This window comes from Zalophus californianus, chromosome 17, assembly GCF_009762305.2.
Source record: "Zalophus californianus isolate mZalCal1 chromosome 17, mZalCal1.pri.v2, whole genome shotgun sequence".
Classification (NCBI taxonomy): Eukaryota; Metazoa; Chordata; class Mammalia; order Carnivora; family Otariidae; genus Zalophus; species Zalophus californianus.
Window position 1 is genome coordinate 12,944,216 of NC_045611.1, and position 16,841 is coordinate 12,961,056.

The following is a 16,841-nucleotide window of genomic DNA, read 5'->3' on the forward strand; positions in this document are numbered from 1 at the left end:
AAGAAAATGCCCGATGGATTTATGGGTAGTTTTTTGTTGTTGTTAAGTACGCTTTAAAAGAGCTATTTGTTTTCTCTTCTCCTGGGAAAAGTGACGGCCATAAGGTATGTTAACTAGTTTTCTGTGTGGAGTCGAAGAAAGACAGAAACATTTAAAAAATTACGTATATATTCTTCAGGCGCCGGTTGGGGACTTTTTATACGTCGCGCGCCCGCCGGAAGGTCCCTGCCTTAGGAGCTAATGGCGGACGCCGGCGGGTTGAAGCTGGCGGTGGCTTAGGCCTTGAAAGAACTCAGCATCTGTCGGATATCTACGCCATCCTTCCTGCTGCAGGGTAAAGAAGCAGCCTCCCAACTTTCCGGGGCCTGGGGAGGCAGAGAGCGGTCATGTAGGAGGGTTGGCCGAGCCTTTGGCCGGGGTCTTTGCAGCAGCCTAGGCCCGTAGGGTCGGGGCAAGGGAGGCGGTGGAGGGGAATGCTTGGGTACGAAAACGGTTTCTAGGAGTCGTCTCCCACTTCCGTCTCCAAGGTGGGAACGAAGCCTGGATCAAAATAAGACTTACAGACATTGCCCAGCTTTTAGGTCCAGGGGTAGGTGAGACAAGGGGCGGGATGGACGTAAACGACACACTAACTGTAAGGTCGAAGACCTAGCGTGTTGAAAGCGTAAATAACGGAAACAGTTTTTGGTGCCAAGACCCTCTTTTGAATTTGTGTTTTGGTACTTGGGCAACTGTTTACTGATTTTCAGTTTATCATTTCTAAAGTGGGGGGACAATAGTATCTATTTTGAAGACTGCGAAGTTTGCGATGATGTTCCTTTGGCACGAGGAGAAGGGATGGAGGCAGCAATTTGTAGTGATCACAGACAGGTAGGAGTAGGGGAATCAAAATTTATCAAGTTTTGGCCGTTAGTGGTTCCTGGTATATAAATCTTATAGTTTTGGACTGATCTGTAATGAATGCCGTCAGTTATAAAAGTACTGGAAAGTAGACGGACTTCTTCAGGAGTTATAAAGAATGAAGAGTAGGCTGGGGAACTTTTCAGGGCTTCTGACGTGGCCTGTGTTTTCCTTTTTTTTTTTTAAATAGCATAGTCCTTTAACATTGATCATATTGACATGATAGGGTTTCATTGTAAGATTTGTTGTTGATAACTGCAGTTTTGAAATTGACATTTTATAGCCTCAGCAAGATGCAAAAGAATAAATTTACTTTTGTTGGAAAATCACATTCACTCTTCTTTTTTCTTTCTTTTTTTTAAACTGTAGTTGATCACATTACTACCTTTTTTTTTTTTTTTAAAGATTTTATTTATCTGAGAGAGAGAGAGAGCACAGATAGGCAGAGTGGCAGGCAGAGGGAGAAGCAGGCTCTCCACTGAGCGGAGAGCGCGATGCAGGGCTCAATCCCAGGGTCCTGGGATCATGATCTGAGCTGAAGGCAAATGCTTAACCGACTGAACCACTCAGGTGCCCCACATTACTACTTTTCAATTGAAAGCAATTAGGACATATTCTTTGCCTAGTTTTCCTCAGACTTTAAGCTGAGAACAGCTTTCCTTGGAACTTGCACAATGTATAAGCTCTTCTGGGGATGTGAGTGGTATGTCTGGGTCTCTGACAGTGCATTTTCTCTATTTTTCTTTTTGTAGGTCATTCCCCACTCCCTCTTTTTTCACCTCAGAGCTTTTCCTTCTTCCCTACCATCTTAGGATAAAGTTAAAGATGTTCCTTAGTTTCAAGAAGGAAAATTTATATCTCTTGGGACCCTTTTCCAGAGTGGAGGATTCGATCTTTTCCTCTTTTAACCATTTCTGGGCTGGGCAAAAGCTGGGTAGCTATTATTTATGAGGTCATTTACTCATAATTCTCTCTTCTCATTTAACAAAATCACATTTTTGTGTTAATTACACAGTGGTTACTCTGGATTTTTCAAGATTTCTAAATAATTGAAAAAACTTTTCTGGCAGTAATTGTATAGTTGTTCTGGGTAATTTTATGGTAAAGGCACATCAATTTGCAGTTCTCAGTCTTATCTAATGAAAAGAATCGTTTACGTGGCTGTATACTTCTTTAGAGAGGTACCTCTTCAAGGTAAAGTAATGAAAAGTAAGTTGCAGGGTAATGTGAGTGAGCGTATAATATATAGTACCCATTAGTTAAAAAAGGGAGAATATCTAGTATTAACATATTTTTGCTTGTACGTGCAGAAACTATCTGGAAGGACATAATATAACTTAGTAAAACTGATTCCCCCAGGGAAGAGAACAGAATGGATGGAAGGAGCTTTTTGCTGTGCTTTTAAAGAATTCTGAGCCATGTGTGTGTATAGCCTGTGCAAATACAAGTACGTGTAGAGCTGCTTAGTTTCTGTGACAGTAAAGGCAAACAGTGTGTTAATGGTACAGATCCCAGTGTTTTTACCACTCGTTATTGATCTCAGGCAGGTGATTTAATTACTCAACCTCAATTTCTTCATCTATATAATTAGAGTAATGAGTTATTTATAGGTTTCTTGAGGGATCAGAGGCAAAGTATACAGCATAGTTCATGGCATATAGGATGCTCTCTAGTTATGAATATGTTATTCATCAATAAGCCTTACTGTATGGGTTCTGCCTTCAGCCAGAAGTTCCTATACAGAAATGTCTGTTAAAGTAAGTTTTCCAGCTGATATTTTTCTGCTTTTATGTGCTCTTAGAGCTTGTTTTGTCTCCTGATAACTGAGGCCTGACTGGAGTTGTGAGTATCTCAGTGTTGCTGCCATCATGTTCCTGTACAACCTGACATTGCAGCGAGCCACAGGCATCAGCTTTGCCATTCATGGCAACTTCTCTGGTAAGATTTCCAGTTACTATCTTTCTGAATTTAACATTTTCGAGATTAGCTAGTTTCATGCCTCAAATTCCTTTATCAGATTCAAGCTTTTTCCCTGAAATAATAGAAAAAATTTTTCTAAATCATTAGACAACATCATTTATATAACGCTTTACATTCTCCAAAGCCATTTAAAGTACTTGGTCTTACCTGACCCCGAGAGGACCTTTGGGAAGTAAGGTGGCCCGATAAATGGTGGCCATGAGCAAATGAGAATGGATTGCGGTGGATAGGAGTGGGATATCCGACAGGTGAGGAAGACGTTTAGGCATTAGATGGTGAAGACCTGTACTAGGAAAGTGGGGACAGATAGAGAAGAATATGAGCCCTGGGTGGTGGAGAAAATAGCAGTAACATTGATAGCAGGTTAGTTGGGATTAGAGAGGGAATGTGGGGAGAAGGAGTTCAGTTATTTTAAACATTCATTTAAAAGTTGATGACAATACATCCAAGTGGAATTACATAGCAGGCAGGGAGAGATGGGAGCAAATCGGCTGTTAAAATGCATTTTGATTTGATAAGGCAGAGGCTTAACCCTTAATGGTTGTGAAAGCAAGTGACCTCTCCCAGGACTGAGTTTAGAAATAAGTGGTATATATTAGCAGCTTTAGAAGTTGTTTGAGATAATCCATCAAACTGCACAAAAAGTTAATAATGATTTTCTAGTATAATAGCATTTAAGATGAGCTACAAAGAGCCTTTGGAAGTACTTGATTTTATGAAGCTAAACGTTATATGTTAATAACCATTTGTAGAGAACTCCCAATTATGCAGATTGGTGGCAAATTTTAGAAAAAAAAAGGTTTTTAAAAGTATGTTGAGCAATTTTTTTTTTAAGATTTTGTTAGAGAGTGCGCGTGCGCGCACACAAGCAGGAGGGACCTAGAGAGGGAGAAGCAGACTCACGGCTGACCAGGGATCCTGACTGGGATCATGACCTGAGCCAAAGGCAGATGCTTAGCAACTGAGCCACCCCGGTGCCCCATGTGACCATTTTTTAAAAGTTTTTCTTTGCTACCACTTTTGTTAAATATCAATTCTAGGAATGAAATAGAATAAAAAAACTTAAAAGTACTGAGCACCCAACTTAAATTGTATTTACCTTTGATCCATCCAGGTTACTTTTTGGACTAGTTCTGATTGTTCGTGATCTTTATTGTTCTGATGATCTAGGAACTAAACAGCAGGAAATTGTTGTTTCCCGTGGGAAGATACTGGAGCTGCTTCGCCCTGACCCCAACACTGGCAAAGTACACACTCTTCTAACTGTGGAAGTATTTGGTGTTATCCGGTCACTCATGGCCTTTAGGCTGACGGGTGGCACCAAAGACTACATTGTGGTTGGCAGTGACTCGGGTCGGATTGTTATCTTGGAATACCAGCCATCTAAGAATATGTTTGAGAAAATTCACCAAGAAACCTTTGGCAAGAGTGGATGCCGCCGCATTGTTCCTGGCCAGTTCTTAGCTGTGGATCCCAAAGGGCGAGCTGTTATGATTAGTAAGTGACTTGCTCAATTAAGTGTACCTCTGAGACTTAAGATTCTCAATTTAGGGTAACAGTGCTGTGCTCTTGGCAGTGTGCCAGTAAGTTTCTTATCTGGGTAAAGTTTGGATCATATTTGGATTAATGCCATGGTTTAAGGTTGTTTTTCCTTTTAAAACAATGGGAATAGCCTTAACATACCTTTTCTATTTCCTGTCAGGTTGGATTAGGTGTTTTTCCTATTTCTACATGTGTAGCAAAAAGCCCACAATGAAATAATTGTACACAATTAGGCAGTGAATATGGTTGCTTTCATCAGCCTGAAGTGATGATTCACGTTCATGTCTCTTCTCTGATAAATGTCATGAAGAAAATTCTGTGTATCTGATCAGGCCTCCAGAAGGCAACTCTTTCTGACAAGTCACAAAATCATTAGATTTAATTCAGAGAATAAAGCTGGCAATTTTATGAATTACCGTTTTATTTCCCAGTATCATTAAATCTAGGGCACGCTAAAAAGTTTTGAAGAGTTAGTGGGATATTAAGATCCCTATTAGAAAGGAGGGGAGTAAAATTCTGTTGACTATTTTACTAATAGCAAAATCTTAAGTTAATCTTCCCGTGGGAAGATACTGGAGCTTGTAGAGTTAATGCTGGCTATTAATGATTTTATTTTATTTTATTTTATTTTATTTTTTAAGATTTTTTTATTTACTTGAGAGAGAGAGAATGAGAGAGAGAGAGCACGAGAGGGAAGAGGGTCAGAGGGAGAAGCAGACTCCCGGCTGAGCAGGGAGCCTGATGCGGGACTCGATCCCGGGACTCCAGGATCATGACCTGAGCCGAAGGCAGTCGCTTAACCAACTGAGCCACCCAGGCGCCCGCTATTAATGATTTTAAAGAAACAATTGTGATGTGAGTCTGGCTGTTCTATAAGCCCTTCTTTTCATTTTCTGGAAATTTTATTTGTCTCCTTTATCTATAGGTGCCATTGAAAAACAGAAATTGGTATATATCTTGAACAGAGATGCTGCAGCCCGGCTTACCATTTCATCTCCCCTAGAGGCCCACAAAGCGAACACTTTAGTATATCATGTGGTCGGAGTAGATGTGGGATTTGAAAATCCAATGTTTGCTTGTCTGGAAATGGATTATGAGGTAATGGGGACTCATTGACTTTTTCCTCTCTTCCTCTCCCTTCTTCCTTCTCCCCCTGCCCCCCACACGATGGTTTCTTTCATTCACCTCAATGCTTTCCTCATTATTTCCTTCATTGTGTATGTCTTACAGCTCTCCTCACAAATCTTTTCTGTTTTCCAAATGTCTTACTAAGATTCTTTGGAATGTTTCACAGCTTAACTAACTGTATAATAGCAGTTTACCCTGATTTGAACAATCTCCCTATAAAGACAGGGTATTTTGGGGGGAAGAGCTGTCTGAAAAAGGAGGTAAAACTGTATGTGGGATTTTTTTTGCAGGGAGGTAGTGAAGGATGGGGCATACCATTTTTTGCCTTGAATGGAAGGCATTAGCCTTCAGTAGAGGGAACCCTGGTCCCAGAAATAGGAGACCCAGGTTCTTGTTCCAGCTCTGCCATTACCTAGTAGTGTGAGTTTTGGTAAACTGTTGGGGACCTTTGCTTCCCCATTTGTAAGATGGAGGGATCCTGATACCGTGTTTGTGCCAATGTCCTCTATAGGAAGCAGACAATGATCCAACAGGGGAAGCAGCAGCTAACACCCAGCAGACTCTTACCTTCTATGAGTTAGACCTTGGTTTAAATCATGTGGTCCGAAAATACAGTGAACCTTTGGAGGAACATGGCAACTTTCTTATTACAGGTACTTTTTTGTTTTTTAAGATTTTGTTCATTTGAGAGGAGGGGAGAGCAAGAGGCAGGGGTGGTGGGTGGGGAGAGAGAGCGGGAGAAGCAGACTCCCCGCTGAGCAGGGAGCCCAACGTGGGGCTTGATCCCAGGACCCCAGGATCATGACCTGAGCTAAAGGCAGAGGCTTAACTGACTGATCCACCCAGGTGCCCCTACAGGTACTTTTTTCTCAGAGCTATTCTGTACCTTTTTGCTTGGCCCATTTTATACGCAAACCTAGGAGAGTTTACTTAATAGAGTTTGGAAACTAATTGATTTGTAGTAAGTCTAAGTATCTTGTCTGTGGTTTGGTGAAGTTAAAAAGTTCATGTAGTGGTTGACTCTTCTGATGGGGGCAGGGAAGAAAGGATGGGGAGAGCACTCGGCTTGGAATACTGACTACTGTTAGGTGCTCTGGTATTTTTTTACTGTAGATGGTCTTTCACTGTCATTAAAAAAAATTAAAACCCAATTCTTTGAAAAGATGAAATGAATTTGAAAGCTTAGGCAAAATATAAACATTTTTGAAAACACTTCGCAAAATTGACCCTTTAAGAAATTAAGAACCTGAATAGACCAGCATTCATTAAAGAAATCGGAGCAGTAGTCAAAAATCCCTCCAAAAGATTTTTTTTTTTTTAAGATTTATTTATTTAAGAGAGCGAGAAAGAGAGAGAGTACATGAGGGGGGGAGGGTCAGAGGGAGAAGCAGGCTCCTCGCCGAGCAGGGAGCCCGATGCGGGACTCGATCCCGGGACTCCAGGATCATGACCTGAGCCGAAGGCAGTCGCTTAACCAGCTGAGCCACCCAGGCGCCCTCCCCCCAAAAGATTTAAGGTCCAGAATTTTCAGGGACCTTAAATTTCTCCAGAGATAGGAAAAATATAAAAGCTATTGTACCACCTTATGAGCCTGGTGTAACTTAAGTATCGAAACTGGGGAAGGTTAGTAACAAAAATCTATATGTTGGTTATGGTTATAAATCCTAAAACCTAAAATTTTAGGAAATTGAAGTCTGCTTTAAATGTATCATAGCTAAGTAAGATTTTTGTAGGTGTTCAGAGATGTTTACGATTAGAAAATCGTCATAAGGAGAGGTCTCTAACCCAGGGAAAGAAAAGGAATATGTTAGAGAAATCTTTCTGGAGAAGAGCTCTATGCTGAGACCTGAGGACTAGTTAGTTATGTATGGGGGGTGGAGGAAGGGGTTTCTTTTGTGGATAAGGAGAACGAGATGCACAAAAGCCCACGTGCAAAGAAAGACCATGGTTTATTCAAAGAACTAGAAACTCAATGTGATTGGATCGATAGAACTAAAAGAGTTGGGGTAGAATTAAAGGGCTGTGGTGGGGAGGTAGCTTCTGAAGGATTTTATTTTATTTTTTGTTGTGATTGAAGGATTTTAAGCAGGGGAATAACAACCTGTTAAAGATGAACATTTTAGAAACATGCTTACATTATGGCTAATTGAATGGAGGATGAGACTATAAGCCAGATTAGGAAGCTGTTTCACAAACCCAAGAGATAAGCAGCATGAGCGCTACTAAGAAGGTAGAATCAGTAGAGCTATGAGGGGAGAGAGAGAGAATTGAATGAGTGACACCCAAGTTTCTGGTTTGGTCTGTTGGTTGATAGTGGTGTTCTCTGAGATGGAGGACTCAGGAGGTGGAACAGATTTGGGGAGGAACTTGAGTTTGTTTATGAATACATGTATTTTTAAGCTGCTTGTGGAATATCCACGTTAGAGTGTCTAGTATGCAGTTGGGTTATAGGGCTAAATATGAGAACTGAGTTTTGGGCTTGGAGCTAAACATTTTAGATGCGTTATCAGATATCTGGACAGGCTAAGGCTACCCAAACTGCATTCCATCCTTGTCTTACGCTAGTGTCAGGGAAAACAAACACTTTGAATGTTTCTCAGTCTCAGGCACTTATACCTTCATCCAAATTGTGCTGAAGGAGAGACGAAATTAAAAGCTAAATCGTAATTCCTGGTCATGTTAAATCATTGCTAAGTTCTGTTTTTTTCTGATAGTTCCCGGAGGGTCAGATGGTCCAAGTGGAGTATTAATCTGCTCTGAAAACTATATCACCTACAAGAACTTTGGTGACCAACCGGATATCCGCTGTCCAATTCCCAGGAGACGGGTAAAAATCTTTGCCATAAGAAAAGATACTGGTGTTTGTGAAGTTAATTTATTTTTTGTAATTACAGTATAGTCCCTTAGTTTATTTGCTGTGAGGTTTTAGTTTCTTTGTAAATGTTGTGTTTAATAAAGCTGGTATTTTAGTGAAAGCAAAACAAATTCTTTGAGAAAGGGAATTAAACAGTTTCCATTTCAGAAGAATCTGTGGACGATCAGTTTGAAATTCCTGCAAGTTTCTAGTTTGAAGAAGCCAGACATATTTATTGGAGATAGATTGTTTTCCATTGTTTGTCTTCCCCCCCCCATACAGGAAATTTTATTTTATTATTATTTTTTTAAAGATTTTATTTATTCATTTGCAAGAGAGAGAACAAGCAGGGGGAGAGGCAGAGGGAGAGGCAGAAGCAGACTCCCTGCTGAGCAAGGAGCCCGATGCGGGACTCAATTCCAGGACCCTGGGATCATGACCTGAGCTGAAGATAGACGCTTAACCATCTGAGCCACCCAGGCGCTCCCAACATACAGGAAATTTTTAAAGAATAGAACAATGAATTCCTGCTGGCCTTTTACATACAGAAAGAAGATTCACCAATTTAATGTTTTACTGCATTTGGGTTTTCCTTTTTAAAGACTTTGTCAGGGGTGGGGGGAGAGAGAGCGAGAGCCCACACAAGCAGAGGGGAGCTGCAGGCAGAGGGAGAGGCAGGCTCCCCGCTGAGCAAGAAGCCTGATGCAGGGCTCCATCCCAGGACTGTGGGATCATGACCTGAGCCGAAGGCAGACACTTAACTGACTAAGCCACCCAGGTGTCCCTTGGGTGTTTTTTCTTATGATATATCTATTAGACAAACCTTTTGAAAATAAGTTGCCGTCATCATGACACTCTAAGAATCTCTTAAGATGTAGCTGCTGAAAAGAAATTTTCATGCTACATAACCACACTACCAGTATCATGCCCAAGAAATGTACTGTTTTGTGTAATACAATTATGTACAGTTCATGTACCAGTTCTCTCATTGTCCCCAAAAGTTCCCTTTTATCTACTTTTACTGCCCTTTAGAATATTTTGTCTCACCTTTGTTTACTTTTGGTCTTTTATTGACTTTTTTTTCAAAGTCTAGGCTAATTTTCTTGGAGTTTGTCCCATCATATTTTTCCATATGATTATATCCATGTTAATATTTTTGATAGAATCATTACATAAGGGGTGACATTTCCCACTATCACATTAGGGGCACAGAATGTTGGTTTGTCTCGTTGGTGATGTTAAATTGATCACTGCCTGTGCTTCTTAATTGTGAAGGTACCTTTTCCTTTTTGTAATTGGTGTGGAAGCAGATGGTGAATTTTGAGGTGGTAAATATTCTTTTCCCTAACATCTTTTCACATAGTGCTTTTCTCCTCAGTTCAGTTACTACATTGGTGGTTGAAAATGGTGTTTTATTGATTTTAATCTTAACAGTTTACTGTGGAAATTATTAAGCATATGCAAAGTAGAATATAATGAACTGTATATCCAGTTTCAGCTATCTTGTTTCATCTCTGCTTCTTCAGTCTCTTCACCCCTGGTTTTATATATTTTTAATATTTTTTTTAATAGACTTGCTTTTTTTTTAATGTTTTATTTATTTATTCATGAGAGTCAGAGAGAGAGAGAGGAAGAGGCAGAGGGGGAAGCAGGCTCCCCGCCTAGCAGGGAGCCCGATGCGGGACTCGATCCTAGGACTCTGGGATCATGACCTGAGCTGAAGGCAGACGTTCAACCATCTGAGCCACCCAGGTGCCCCTATATATTTTTAATATTAATTTATAGGTTCCTGGGGTTGAACTTTTAGGTTTGTCTTAGTTGATCTAATAATATATCTGGGTAAGAGTCCATAAATTTTAGAAAATCTGAGAAGAAATCTGTCAAGTGAAATTCTTGGTAAGGGGTGGGAAGTAAATCACTTTGGTTCGTCAGACATTGATTGATGAATTCCTGTTTGCCTTTTACATACAGAAAGAAGATTCACCAATTTAATGTTTTACGCATTTGGGTTTTTAAAGACTTTGTCAGGGGTAGGGGAGAGAGGGAACGCGCACACAAGCAGAGGGGAGCTACAGGAGCTGTACTTGGCTTTGGGACTACAAAAAAGTATAAAACGTGTTTTGCCCTCGAAGAGCTAAGTCAGTGGGAGAAATACAAAATGTTGGAAATGTAAAAAAAAACAAACCCAAAATTACAGTCCAGGGGCTGCCTTGTAGGAGTTAAGGAAGATGATGTGGGTGATAGTATCATGGACATGTAAGACTTTTATTCATAGTCTGAAATGATGACTCTCTTAAATTTCATAACTTTTCTTTGACATTTTTCTCTGGAGAAAGATTTTTTCTTACTCATTGGATCAGAATGTAGAGTGAAATTGTGGCATTTTTATTTTTATTTACTTGAGAGACAGAGATAGCTAGAGAGAAACGAGCTGCGGGGAGAGGGAGCAGCAGACTCCCTGCTGAGCAGGGAGCCCGATGGCAGGGCTCCATCCCAGGACCCTGGGATCATGACCTGAGCCGAAGGCAGACGCTTAACCGACTGAGCCACCCAGGCGCCCTCTTTTTTTTTTAGAGTCTATTTATTTGAGAAAGTATGCACACAAGGAGGTAGAGTGGCAGGCAGAGGGAGAGGGAGAAGCTGGCTCCCTGCTGAGCAGAGAGCCTGACATGGGGCTTGATCCCAGGACCCTGAGATCATGACCTGAGTCAAAGGCAGACACTTAACCAGCTGAACCACACAGGCACCCTGTGGCTGTTACTTATACACAGGCTTTGTCACATATTTATAGTAGACAAGAATTTTTGGCTATTGCATTTTATTTTTTGGCTGACAGGCTGCTCTGGGTCAAAGCTTATATACAGAGACTGCAGGTACCTCTAGGCCTTGGGTGGGTGACCTGTGTGATCCCTGTTGGTAAGGTGCTACATTCCCTAAATAAGAAGTACTCATTTCTAAGTTGTTGGTTCTGTATTTGACTTTGCTAGAATGACCTGGATGACCCTGAAAGAGGAATGATTTTTGTTTGCTCTGCCACCCATAAGACCAAATCGATGTTCTTCTTTTTGGCCCAAACTGAGCAGGGAGATATCTTCAAGATTACTTTGGAGACAGATGAAGATATGGTAAGCAGACCATGGATGGAGAGGGAACAAATGAAAAAACACAAGGTTTAGTCTCGTTTGATAAAACGTCCTGTGGTATTCTAGTTTGGATGTATTTAAATAATCTTATTTCAAAGACTGATATTTGTGTGTACATTTAAGGTTTACAAACTGGTCTTATAGACCATCTTTTCATTAAAACTCTAAGATAGGACAGTTAATACTTTACAAGTTAATAAAATGGAAATAATATCTTAAAAAGTGGTTCTCTAAGGTGTTACAGCTTTTAAAATTTGCATCTGATACATGAATGTAGGTTTTCTCTGGTTAACAGATTTCTGGTGTGATAATCTAATGTATGAGACTTGAGTAATGCCACTTCTAGTGAGTAATAAGGAAAAACTCTTGATAATGATGTAATGTATGGTGATTAACATAACAGTAAAAAATTAAAAAAAAAAAGAAAAAGCTCTTGATTCTATTGAAAACTGGTAATACACATGATCTGTTACTGTTTTCATCCTATGGAGGCGTTCTGTGAACAACTGAGCAATTTTTTAGATGCCTGTTTAGCTCAGGAGTTGGCAAATTTTTTTGGAAAGGCCCGGTAGTAAACATTTTCAGCTTTTATGGGCCATGTAATCTTTGTCCAACTATACAACTCTGTCATTGTGTCACAGAAGCAGCTATAGGAAGTATGTAAACAGATAGGCTGGTCTTGGGCCTTAGTTTGCTTACCCCGGGTTTAGATAATAAGGACAATATTTTATTTGCTATTCTGCTTCTGTTGTCTTAAAATACTAGGCTACCTTCTATGACCTAGCTTCACTTGCCTACATGGTAGAATCTTTTTTTTTCCCCCCTTTCCAGGTTACTGAGATCCGGCTCAAGTATTTTGATACTGTGCCTGTTGCCGCTGCCATGTGTGTGCTTAAAACAGGCTTCCTTTTTGTAGCATCAGAATTTGGAAACCAGTGAGTAATCCTTTTATTACCCTACTTCACCCTCGTTACTATAAAAGTTGGCAGGAGGGAGATGTGGCTCCAAGGCCACAGAGCTTTCCAAAAGAATGTTCTAGTTTCTTCAAAAGTTTTGCCCTCCTTTCCCCTTTACATTGTTTTTCTTGGTTATTTACCCTACTTCAGTGGCTTTAATCAATATCTTCAGGTAGCTGCAGAAGTAGCTTCAGAAGTGATCTTTTTTTTTCTTTTTTTCCCAGAAGTGATCTTTTCTGAGCTTTTTGCTAGACATTTTATTGACTATGGAACTACTTAAACGTTCTACCAGTACTTGTACAGTTTTAAAGTTGAAGCTTGTCAGTACCCACAGCCACATCACTAACCTTCCCAACCTCAGTATTTCTGTTAATGGCTAATGGGTTGGTTCTAGCATCTTGAGTGTAACATCTCAATTTTTGTGGACAAAAAAACCACTTTCGTTTGAGTGCTAAATTCTCTTTTTACTTGTGTATCCCTTTTTTTGTGGTGATAGTCTAAACTAGTTCACTAGTTTTCTTACTACATTTCATTGTTTTTCCTGTAAAACTTGGCCTTTATAGAATCATCTCATTAAGCAGCCGAGACACAACCTTGATGAAGTCCTTTCCCTTACAATCTTTGATGACGTTTTATTACCAAGTGGATAAAGTCTGAAGTCTAGCCTTAAATTTAAGACAAATATCTAAGCCTCCAAATTACTCAGAGACTTGGTCTTGCCTTTTATTTTTAGTTCAGATCTTGCCAGTATCTGCTAAAGTCTGTGCAGCCACTTAACTAATGCTGTTTCCTTATTAAAATGAAGGTGTGTCTAGGATTCTAGAATTCTTTTCCACTTCTGCCTTTCTCCAACTCTTTTTCCTTTCTTAGGCATACCTGTTACTCATTCTCACTGACTATCAAAATTTCATCCTGCACTTATGAATTTAAACTATGGCTGCATTCAGCCAACACACAAAGATAAACCCACAATATTCACTACAGCACAATTTGTGACAGAAAAAGTACAACCTAAATATCCATCAGTATGGGGTATGGCCATAAAATATGCAGTCACTAAAAATGTTTTCCATATACTAAATGCAATGTATGGATCTTGTTAGATCCTGATCTAAACAAATCAACTTTAAAAATATTGAGATGGACATGACACAGTTGGTTAAGCATCTGACTGTTGGTTTCGGCTCAGGTCATGATCTCAAGGTGGTGAGATCGAGCCCTGCACCGGGCTCCACATGCAGTGCGGAGTCTGCTTAGACTCTCTGTCCTGGGCACCTGGGTGGCTGAGTCGGTTGAATGTCTGCCTTTGGCTTAGCTCATGATCCCAGAGTCCTGGGATCGAGTCCCTCATTGGGCTCCCTCTCCCCTGTTTGTACTCTCTCTCTCTCTCTCTCTCGTTCTCTGTAGCTCGCTTTCTGTCTCAAAACCTTAAAAAAAAAAAAGACGGTCTGTCCCACTCCCTCTGCCCCCCCGTGCACGTGCACACACTCTCAAATCCTTAAAAAGTAATAAAAATATTGAGACAATGGAGAAATTTGAATACCAACTAGCTATTTGAATATATCAGGAAACTAATATTATTTTGGAGAAGTGGGATATAAATATGACTAGCCATGGGTTGACCTTTGTTGAAGCTGAGTGATGGGCACATATAGGTTCATTGATTATACTATTCTATTCTCTCTTACGTACCTGTTTAAAAATTTCCATAACAAATAAAAATTTTGAGTGAAAAATGATATGAAAAATTTTAGGGTACACTGCTTATTTGAAAAAATGTTTTATAGAATGATGCAGTTCTCTAAAAATTACATACGAAAACTAGAAAGTAAAAATAGTGGAAGTAGATAGAACGAAATGTTAATGTGACTATTCTGGGATACTCCTAGGATTATGGGTGATTTTTATTATTTGCTCTCTTACTCATTTTCCAAAACTTTCCGTTTTGAAAATCACCTCTTGGGGCAGAGAGTAGAAAGACTGCAGTATACAGGTGGATACTTGTCAGACTGAGATGGGTTTGAGCTTGTGAGAAATTACCTGTTGCTGCTGAACCTAAAGTCTGGAATACTTAAAAAGTGCTGATTTGGGCCCTCAGAAACATGTGGTATCGGTATTAACTCAATCATAAAGCAACCTTTTGCATTTAGCATTTAGTATTTACTAAATAGCATTTAGTATTTGCTACCACTTAGCATTTAGTATTTACTGTGTTCCAAGCACTGTTCTAAGCACTGCGAATAACATAATATCAATGCATAACGTTCCCAGTGAGACAGTGCCCTTACCCCAAGTACACTTTAGGGACCTGGGTCACATGGAATTTGTGAAAGAAATTTGATCAGGCACCGAAGTCCCAGACCATCTGGTTCCAAAGTTCTGCTCTGAAGCACAACACCATAGTCACAGAAACTGTTTTACCAAGATTTAGCTGACCTTCCCTCTGATGGAGGTAGTGAGCCTGGCATCCTCTGGTTCTTTGGCAGTTCGTAGACACTGAAGGTATTTTTGACAGATGGTCTTCATCTGTGTATACACCTCTTGCCTGAGTAAGGAATTTATACTAATTAATTTTTTGTATGTGTATCATTCTCAGTGCTTTTGTACATTGTTCAAGGATAATTCTTTTTGCTTTTTTTATAATTTAGCATAGAATCTGATGTGTTTACCAAAAGTGTTAAATGCTGAGGTTTATTTGGCAAATATTTCTTGAATAGCTTATGTATTCCAGATACGGATTTAGTCATTTTATCCTGCTTCTAAAAAGCTACACTTAATGTTTAAGGTGCTCTGTATTAAAGGTCCTGGTCTATTACTTAAAGGGTAAACTTGACCAGTGATTTGGTGTTTCTTTTTTATGAGCTTCTTCCCAAAAGTTCAGTGCATACTCAGCTTATGATGGTAAATTGTTCTAGATTATCTACTCTTAAAGTTGCTTTACCTCTTTTTTTTTTTTTTTTTTTTTTTTGGTGACTTGCCTTTGAATCATTTCATTAAGTAGTCTTAGCCAGAGGACAGACAGAAGGACAGGATGATTTGGTTGCTCATTACCTCTGATCCGTTCTTGTTTTGGTTTGGGGATTGATACTGTAATATCTGCATGGGGAATGTTTTGGGGATTGATACTGTAATATCTGCATGCTGTTGCAAAGTGACCACCAGTTCTTGTTTTCTGTTAAACTTGGTTTTGGTTAAAATAGGAAATGAGGTTGTAGATTTTCTTTGGATTTCATTCATGTCATTTTATTTTAGGGGATTTAGGTGTCTTATTTCGTTTCATTTATGTCATTTATTTTAGGGACTTAGGTGTTTGATCAAATTTCTTTCACAAGTTTACAGATTTCACAAATTCTCTGTGACCCAGTTCCCTAAAGTGTAAATGGGATTTTTTTTGGATTTCATTTCATTTTATTTGACAAACACTGTTCTTACTAGTTTCATGCCCTGTTCTACAAACTCACTGAATTCTAGGGAAGGTACTCTTCATTTTTATAAATTGATACAAGTGAGGCACAGAGAGATTAATAATATGCAGGTAGTTAAGGGGCAGAGCTGGGACTCTAGTGGAAGCCAGGTGCTTTTAACCACTGTGGTACTCAGGTCCTTCATTGTACCAATCTGAATTCAGTAGTCCTTTATTTTTTTTTTTTTAAAGTCTGTGCCCAGTGTGGGGCTTAAACTCAAAACCCCAAGATTAGGAGTTGTATCCTGTATTGACTGAGCCAGTCAGATGCCCCCTGAATTCAGTAGTCTTAATTTCTTCATCCCATTCTATTCTAAGAAAGAAAACCCCACTTAAACAGATTTTGAAGTATAGAAGCTGACTCAATAATGCATGTTAGAATTTTGATTAGATCTTTGTAAAGTGCTTTATGAGTGTTATGTTTATGGTAAATATCATCTTTAGACAGAAGGTGTTTAATTAAATTCTTCTGTGCTTCCTCCTAGTTACTTATATCAAATTGCACATCTTGGAGATGATGATGAAGAACCTGAGTTTTCATCTGCCATGCCTCTGGAAGAAGGAGACACATTCTTCTTCCAACCAAGACCACTCAAAAACCTTGTGCTGGTTGATGAATTGGACAGTCTCTCTCCCATTTTGTTTTGCCAGGTGTGGGTCTTTCCAGTCACTTCGACAATGAGCAGTGCCAGCCAAATGTTTTTGAATCTGAACGAGTTTAAAGTTTTAACTGCAGTTAAATTAAGATACAGTCTAAGAATGAGGTTTATCAGCATATCTGTGGAAATCACCAGAGTGTAAAGGTGGAAAGTGGGGAACTAAAAACCATTACATAAATCCTTAGACTTTTTTTTTTAATTCTATAACTCGTGTTT

General features: G+C 39.6%; 1 protein-coding gene and 2 non-coding genes across 5 annotated transcripts in view; all 3 read left to right on the forward strand.

Annotated features, from left to right (window-relative positions):
* Window positions 1–7: 7 nt before the first annotated feature.
* The window catches only part of SF3B3 (splicing factor 3b subunit 3), a 42,845-nt gene continuing 26,011 nt past the window's right edge, over window positions 8–16,841 (forward strand). The window contains exons 1-10 of one of the 3 annotated variants that reach the window (XM_035725280.1): window positions 8–104; window positions 179–334; window positions 2,702–2,838; window positions 4,051–4,377; window positions 5,348–5,520; window positions 6,062–6,203; window positions 8,265–8,377; window positions 11,392–11,529; window positions 12,379–12,482; window positions 16,452–16,617. In XM_035725280.1, coding sequence (XP_035581173.1) covers window positions 2,769–2,838; window positions 4,051–4,377; window positions 5,348–5,520; window positions 6,062–6,203; window positions 8,265–8,377; window positions 11,392–11,529; window positions 12,379–12,482; window positions 16,452–16,617 — 1,233 coding nt within the window. In that variant the 5' untranslated portion in view covers window positions 8–104; window positions 179–334; window positions 2,702–2,768. Of the gene's footprint in view, window positions 105–176; window positions 335–2,701; window positions 2,839–3,994; window positions 4,378–5,347; window positions 5,521–6,061; window positions 6,204–8,264; window positions 8,378–11,391; window positions 11,530–12,378; window positions 12,483–16,451; window positions 16,618–16,841 lie in introns of those variants that run through there. The other 2 variants (XM_027620095.2, XM_027620096.1) reach the window with 2 other exon arrangements.
* On the forward strand, window positions 4,679–4,758 carry LOC113936791. The gene has a single exon (XR_003524366.1). It is a non-coding gene; the product is annotated as a small nucleolar RNA SNORD111 (small nucleolar RNA).
* Window positions 10,677–10,768, forward strand: LOC113936792. Its single transcript, XR_003524367.1, has one exon. It is a non-coding gene; the product is annotated as a small nucleolar RNA SNORD111 (small nucleolar RNA).